This window comes from Natator depressus, chromosome 15 (genome assembly GCF_965152275.1).
Source record: "Natator depressus isolate rNatDep1 chromosome 15, rNatDep2.hap1, whole genome shotgun sequence".
NCBI lineage: Eukaryota > Metazoa > Chordata > Testudines > Cheloniidae > Natator > Natator depressus.
The window spans coordinates 12,560,906-12,569,031 of record NC_134248.1 but is presented as its reverse complement, the minus strand read 5'-3'; the positions used below and the strand labels follow the sequence as shown (position 1 = coordinate 12,569,031).

General features: G+C 47.0%; 1 protein-coding gene across 2 annotated transcripts in view; it reads right to left on the bottom strand.

Annotated features, from left to right (window-relative positions):
• Positions 1-8,126, bottom strand: part of UPB1 (beta-ureidopropionase 1) — a 35,895-nt gene that overhangs the window by 4,362 nt on the left and 23,407 nt on the right. For both annotated transcript variants that reach the window (XM_074972972.1, XM_074972973.1), the window contains 2 exons: positions 7,494-7,536; positions 3,661-3,815 (listed from right to left, as the gene is read on the bottom strand). In XM_074972972.1, the coding sequence (XP_074829073.1) occupies positions 3,661-3,815; positions 7,494-7,536 (198 nt within the window). The remainder of the gene's footprint in view (positions 1-3,660; positions 3,816-7,493; positions 7,537-8,126) is intronic.

Sequence of the window (8,126 nt, the reverse complement as noted above, 5' to 3'; positions counted from 1 at the left end):
AGTAACTTCCCATTAGCTGCTGCTCCTCCTCCCTGCTACCCAGGAGGATTACAGATGATCAGTGGAAGGAATTTCAATAGAAAAATATTGATTTACATTACTTTTTTAAAAAGGAACATTAACTACCAAGAACAGTAAGGTCTTAATTCCATCAGTCTTCAAAAATTACCAATGCCCTGGCACAAGCAGTCTCTTGCAAAAGCTAAACTCTCATTTAAAATAACATTACAAATGGAGTTCTATGCTGCAAAGTGACTATGTAAAATTGGCACAGTCTTACTCAGCATGTGTACTCCCTGTGTGTGTGTTCAGAGTCACATTTGCTAACTAGTGCAAAAAATAAATTCTTACAGCTTTTTTTTTACCTGTGTTACTTTTGCAGAGATAACACAGGTGAGTGGGAGAGCTGGAGTCTCTTTGCTGTGCACTAACAGAATTATATACTGAATTCCAGATACACCAATGTACACTCAATGAAGGCAGTGGAACTACACAAGTGAGAAGTCTTCACACGATGCTCCCAGTAACACCTGAAAACCCCACTGCTTTCAGTGGGTTTGCACAAGTGTCACTGTAGCATTTGGGCTGCAGAACCTGTATTTATGTAGGAATTTATACAGCTCCCACTGTGGTAGCATGATCACCTGGTGATGATGCAGAGTAAGGGAAGAACCCATCTTGACTTTCAGTGTGTGTGTGTGTGTGTGTGTGTGTGTGAAAGATATCCATATAAAACATGAATTCCATGCTGCTCTTTTTACAGTCACTTTTCAGAGCAAAACCATAGTAAGTTTATAGCCATTATACTTGTGAAAAAAGCTTTCTAAATGTGACCTGATACTGTTGTCTTCCTGAGTGTGCAAGCAGCCTGAAACATTAGCTTTGAGGGGAGTGAACTTGCTCCTCTCACAGCAACAGAGTGAATTCTGAAATGTAATGAGGATAATGGTTAATTATTTCACTGCTGATAATTTTAGAAGAAACATACAGTTAATGTCCTTATCCATTGCTGCTGGATGCAGTGGCAGATCCTGGAGCAGGTTATGGGGATATGTGGTTGCTGTCAAGGGTTGTCTGGGTGGGGAACAAGAAGGTCATGCCCATCACCCCCAAATGTCAAACCACCTCTGGCTGCTCACAAGTAGAAAGGGGATATGCATCTCCATCAAATGACAAAAATTTAAACTGCATCCTACTCCTTTCTGGTTGTCAAAAGTCCCAGTTGTCCTCTACTCAGTTTCCAAAACTTCCAGCAATGCCGGTTTGCACTATCAATACAAAACTGCAGCACACTGGAAACAGAAGACATGGGGGCAGCATAAAATAAACAACCAAATATAAAAACAGCACAAGGGATATCGTACTGATTATACTACTCATTTTCACACAGCAAAAAAAAGGTCCACATTTGAATACATCTAAAATGTGCTGTTGCAGCTGAGGTGGCCTTTTGTATTCTCTGATGACCCAGATCTACATTCTGCTGAAATGACCCCTCATTTTACTGAGGATGTAAAACTCAGTACCAGTATACCACAGCCACCAGGAGTCCTTTCCACAGACTTTAGGTCCAGTGTGTCACAGAACACATAAGACCATATGTCACAAGTGTATGCAAGAGCAAAACGCAAGGAAGTTGGATGTGTTTTTGTACAGATAAAGACATAAAATTCTTTGTTACCATGTCTGATTTTAAACACTGGAATATGGTATAACTGAAGAACTCAAGCAGGAAGAGGATGACAGATTGTAAAGGTCACTAGCTAGCGCAGGGGTGGGCAAACTTTTTGGCCTGAGGGCCACATCGGCATTGTGAAACTGTATGGAGGGTCAGGTAGGGAAAGTTGTGCCTCCCCAAACAGCCTGGCCCCCGCCCTCCCCTGACTGCTCCCCTCAGAATCCATCCAACCCCCTTGCTCCTTGTCCCCTGACCACCCCCTCCTGGAAACCCTGCTCGTAACCGCCCCCCGGGATTCCACCCCCATCCAACCCCCCCGCTCCCTGACTGCCCAGCCCCCTATCCACACCCCCGCCCCCAGAGACTCCCACGCCTATCCAAACCCCCCCCACCCACTATCCACACCCCCGCCCCTAACTGCCCCCCGGGACCACGCCCCCTATCCAACGCCCCCAGCTCCCTGACTACCTCCCAGAACCTCCGCCCCATCCAACCGCCCCCTGCTCCCTGTCCCCTGACTGCTCCCCCAGGACCTCCTGCCCCTTATCCAACCCTCCCCCATTACCATGCTGCTCAGAGCAACAGGAGCTCGCAGCCCCGCCAGAGCCAGCCACGCTGCCCAGCAGGAGCGGTGGGCCAGAGTGCTGGCGGCGCAGCGCACTGAGGCTGCGGGGGAGGGGGGACAGCAGGGAGGGTCCGGGGGCTAGCCTCCCGAGCCGGGAGCTCAGGGGCCAGGCAGGACAGTGCCGCGGGCCGGATGTGGCCTGTGGGCTGTAGTTTGCCCACCTCTGAGCTAGAGGTTTATCCTACTTGTTGCCAGGAGTCAAAGTGCATATTGGGTTCAGGAGGAAAGGTTAATAGAAATTCCAGACCTATAGCAGTTCTGAGGACTAAAACTAAGTGCTTGACTACATGTGAGCTCTCTGGGTATGTCTACACAGCAAATAAACCTGTGGCTGGCCCTGGTCAGAAGACTCGGCCTCTCGGGGCTTGAGCTCCAGGGCTGAAAAATTGCTCTGTAGACATTCAGGCTCAGGCTGGAGCCCGGGCTCTAAGACTCTGCGAGGTGGGAGGGTCCCAGAGTTTGGGCTGCAACCTGAAACCAAACATCTACACCACAATTAAACCCGTAGCCTGAGCCCCACGAGCCCAAGTCAGCTGGCATGGGCCAGCTGTGAGTTTTTAATTGCAGTCATAGGCGCCAACTCCAAGGCTGCTCTGGGGCTGGAGCACCCGCAGGGAAAAATTAGTGGGTGCTCTGCACCCACCGGCAGCCAAGTTCCCCTCCCTGCCCGCTGCCTCACGTTACCTCTACCTGTGCCTTCTCCTCTGAGCACGCTGCGTCCCAGCTTCTCCACCTACCTCCCAGCTTTTATCACCGCAAAACAGCTGTTTCATGGCGTAACAAGCTCCGGGAGGGAGAAGCGGGAACACGGCGCGCTCAGGGGAGGAGGTGGGGAAGAGGTGGGGATTTGGGGAAGGGGTTGGAATAGGGGCAGGGAGGGGGCGGAGTTGGGGAAGGGGTTGGAATGGGGGCGGTGCAGTGGTGGAGGCGGGGCAGGGTCGAGCACCCATCAGCACCTACGATTGCCGTATAGACATACCCTCAGGAAAGTTAATCTAAATTAACTAAAGGTGTGTTAGATTACTTAAATCACAGCACACGCTCGTGTGGATGCTCTCATTCAGAATTAAAGTGGCCTAAATTCCATTTAGCTTAATTCACTTCCAAAGTGAAACAGAGCAAGAGGCTTCAGAGGTGAATGAGGAGAGTTCTCATGTCTGGTTTCAGGCTGTCTGCAGGCTCAGGAAGTGAGCAATCCACCACTTACCTTCTGAGTGTGATCTTCAGAATCATAAGGACTAGAAGGTTTCATTTTTAGCAACAGCTTAAATTCCACAAAAACTAACATGTAAGGCCCATCCAGTGTCATATAAAAGTTAGCAAACTGGCCAGGTTTCTTTAGAGAATAAGGACTTACCTTAAAACTCCATTTGTCACCAACTTGCCTGCAAAGGTTTAGATCCACCTCAGCCACCAAAAGCCCATCCTGTGTGCGAGACAGTCCAGGTGTCCGACTGCCATCTGGTGCAGCCACATAACTCGAGCCATAAAAATATCCCAAGTCATGGTGGGCTTAATAAATAAATAAAATAAATAAATAATAATAAACAACATAGAATGCCATGAGCAAATAAGTACAGAACTTCACATGTTCTTTCCCGTGAGAAACTCAGGATTACTTCCTCTATTTTTTCACCCAACTGTGCCCTCATTTAACTCAAAAAGCCACAGTGAAGCCACAGGAAAACTGTAGCTCTATCCTTTAGTTACCCTTTCCCTCACAGGAAAGCTTTCACATAGACAAACAGGAACCCAAGTAACTTTCATAGGCTTTTCATAATGTACTACTGTGCTGGCTAATTATTAAAACTATTTGCATTTAAAGAAGGGCTTTGTTTCCCTCTCCCATCTAGCCTACAATCAAGTAAATGCTAACAGTAACATCACAGTGTGTTTCAAAGCAACTGAGAGAGTTCACAGCATTAGCTCTTCAGTGCAGGACCGAAGTATAAAACGTTGAGACAGCAGGAAGAAAAATCTTATTAAAAATGCAAATATCTTCAACAGGATCAAAGGACTAGCCACAAGATCAAGTGCATCAGACACCTCTAAAGTTCTGCACTGCTCAGTGAGGGCAATCAAAGTGAGCGATAGCAACCACTATCCACCTTCATGCAGCAGCCGCTAACACTCAGCTCCAATGTCAGGCCAATATAAGGATCTGTAGCAAATGGGTTGGCTGAGACTCAGACTGAGGCCAGAAAAAACAGAGAAGATGGTGGTTCCCATAGGACAAATGCTCAGGTTACAACTGAATATTGGTGCGTTACATCTACCCCAAGAGAAAGCAGTTCAGAATCTCAGACTTCTTTTGGATTTCTGAATAGATAATCAGAGTACAAGTTTCTTTGACTTTTATAACTTATCCTTTTGTTCAAGCCTATATTGAACATGACAATGCATTAGGTTATTCTTTTCTTTCTTCTCTTATTTCTGAATTATAATTTGTGTTTACTTTTGCCTGTCATGTTCTCACCATTTATAATGATATAAAATTAAAGAACAGAATAAAACTGGCCAAGTATATTTTGGTTTGCTCCTGTGAAACCCCTCTAAGGTATGTCTTCACTGCAGTTAATTTGGGCTCTTATTCAGGTGTTGCCCCTCACCCCCCTTCCATTCACACAAAAGCCTCTCCCCTGGGTCTGGTAGCGCTTTATACTCAGGGTATGTCTACACTGCGAAATTAGGTTGAATTTATAGAAGTCGTTTTTTTAGAAATCGGTTTTATATATTCGAGTGTGTGTGTCCCCACAGAAAATGCTCTAAGTGCATTAACTCGGCGGAGTGCTTCCACAGTACCGAGGCTAGAGTCGACTTCCGGAGCGTTGCACTGTGGGTAGCTATCCCACAGTTCCCGCAGTCTCCGCTGCCCATTGGAATTCTGGGTTGAGATCCCAATGCCTGATGGGGCTAAAACATTGTCGCGGGTGGTTCTGGGTACATATCGTCAGGCCCCCGTTCCCTCCCTCCCTCCGTGAAAGCAAGGGCAGACAATCGTTTCGCGCCTTTTTTCCTGAGTTACCTGTGCAGACGCCATACCACGGCAAGCATGGAGCCCGCTCAGCTCACTGTCATCGTATGTCTCCTGGGTGCTGGCAGACGCAGTACTGCCTTGCTACACAGCAGCAGCAACCCATTGCCTTGTGGCAGCAGACGGTGCAATAGGACTGGTAGCCGTCATCGTCATGTCCGAGGTGCTCCTGGTCGCCTGTGTGAGGTCGATCAGGAGTGCCTGGGCAGACATGGGCGCAGGGACTAAATTTTTAGTGACTTGATCAAGTCATTCTCTTTAGTCCTGCAGTCAGTCCTATTGAACCATTTTATGGTGAGCAGGCAGGTGATACGGATTGCTAGCAGTCCTATTGCATCATCTTCTGCCGGGCAGGCAAGAGATGAGGATGGCTAGCAGTCCTTCTGCACCGTCTGCTGCCAGCCAAAGATGTAAAAGATAGATGGAGTGTATCAAAACAAGAAATAGACCAGATTTGTTTTGTACTCATTTGCAAACCCCCGCCCCCGCCCCCCATCTAGGGGACTCATTCCTCTAGGTCACACTGCAGTCACTCACAGAGAAGGTGCAGCGAGGTAAATCTAGCCATGGATCAATCAGAGGCCAGACTAACCTCCTTGTTCCAATAAGAACAATAACTTAGGTGCACCATTTCTTATTGGAACCCTCTGTGAAGTCCTGCCTGAAATACTCCTTGATGTAAAGCCACCCCCTTTGTTGATTTTAGCTCCCTGTAAGCCAACCCTGTAAGCCGTGTCGTCAGTCGCCCCTCCCTGCGTCAGAGCAACGGCAAAAAATTGTGCATCTGAGCTGAGAGTGCTGTCCAGAGCAGTCACAATGGAGCACTCTGGGATAGCTCCCAGAGGCCAATACCGTCGAATTGTGTCCACAGTACCCCAAATTCGACCCGGCAAGGCCGATTTAAGCGCTAATCCACTTGTCAGGGGTAAGGAAATCGATTTTAAGAGCCCTTTAAGTCGAAATAAAGGGCTTCATCGTGTGGACAGGTGCAGGTTTACATCGATTTAACGCTGCTAAATTCGACCTAAAGTCCTAGTGTAGACCAGGGCTCAGGCTGGCTGGCTGTATAGGCAAGAGCTCCTGTGCTGCTTCCCCTTGGGTTGGTAACTTGTCCACTTTGCTGTAAAGATGCAGGCTAAATCACTCCTGCACTGACACCTCCAATGGCTTCCCACAATTTCTCCCATGTGCCCAAGACAGAAATTCTACCACGATTCACTGGGAAAGAATCATAGGGTTTCTCAGCTTACTGCAGCACAAAGAACCATGGGATATACCCTCAGAAGTCATAGCAACATAGTGAATGCAGTATCAGTGAGGACACAGTCACACGGGTATTGCACTCCCCCTGCTGGGGTTAGATTAATCCAGGTGGTGATCACTCATCTTAACTCCGCAGTGAAGACATATCTGTTGGGAATTGCACATTTGTCTATTTATAAAATAGGCATTACAAGAGGAGTAATCTGACAGCCTAAAGGAAGGTTTCGGGAGTCTGCTACAACCACATCAGACTCATAGCCAATTGTTATAAAGAGGCAACGTTTTATAAAGCAGTGAAATGCAGAATTCCAGTGAGAGAGTCCCCTGTATGTCTTAGCTCTGCACCCCATCTTCAGCATCATGTGGCTTGGCATGCCAGAGGCATGCAAGTACCTATAACTTTATGTAAACCATTTACAAAAACGCATGAGACTCAATAGCTCACCTGTGTGTCTGGATCTGGACTATCTGAAGCTAATCCTCTTTCACATTAACTTGTGTATGTAGCAATAGTACTTGGTAAGAGAACTCCTGGCTTTTATGGATTTAAAGTCAGAACATGAAGATTAATGCATCATCATAAACCACACTGACAACATAGGGCAAATTAATTGGGTTTTGCCTTGCAGGTTTCCAGGGATCATACAGACTGGAGTCCCTAGGAAGGATATAGCAGCCCTATATAAGCACCTCCAATGACCATATGCCACTGTACTTTGGATATCTTTTCTGCTAGTTGCCTGTCATTTCTATGACAGTGGCATTTCTGGGAAGTAAGGCTGCTCTTAGATACGACCAATGTCATGGAAACTACAGGCAGATAGCCGGAAAGATAACTCTTCATGCTTCAGAATCAACTATTAGCAACTCATGAAGGTATTTGCTGAACGTACCTTTTCCACCATCTCCAGATGTAAATGCATTCACGTAGTATTCCTGTGAAACAAAAGCCAGTTTGAAATGAAGCTGTAGATGGCACTATAATCTCATTTCATGCAAGAGAATCTTGCTGCAATTCAATGTTTAATATACTAACATATTAATTAATGCTTGGCATACATCTATTAAGACTTGTCTGGCTTACCGTCAACACTGTCTGCAGAAGGGAATCTTCAGTGTCACCTAGTTTCTAGATTCAAGGTAGTGACTGTCTTGCTAGAATTTTAGGATGGACTAGCCTGGAAGACAGGCATTTTCTTGGTTGACAGCCTTGTATTCACAGCGCTCTGGGGAATATGAGTAGTAATACTAGCGTGTCACAGCTCTGGTCACGGCAGAGGCCTATGCATGAAATCTTTTAATGTGGGGGAGCTGGTGCGCAGGCAGGAACCTCACGGAACTTGACAGGAAGGAGCCCTGGACCCAGTGGCAGAGGAGTCCGAGATAACTGGAGGTCTCCATCCTGCTGCACCCCTTATGCACCTTCACAGCCACAGAGAATTGACAAGTCCTTAAATACACCTGTTCCACCGTTGGGGTTTTGAGAAGTCTGGACCATGCTTCATCTGGAACCTCACCTCAGAACT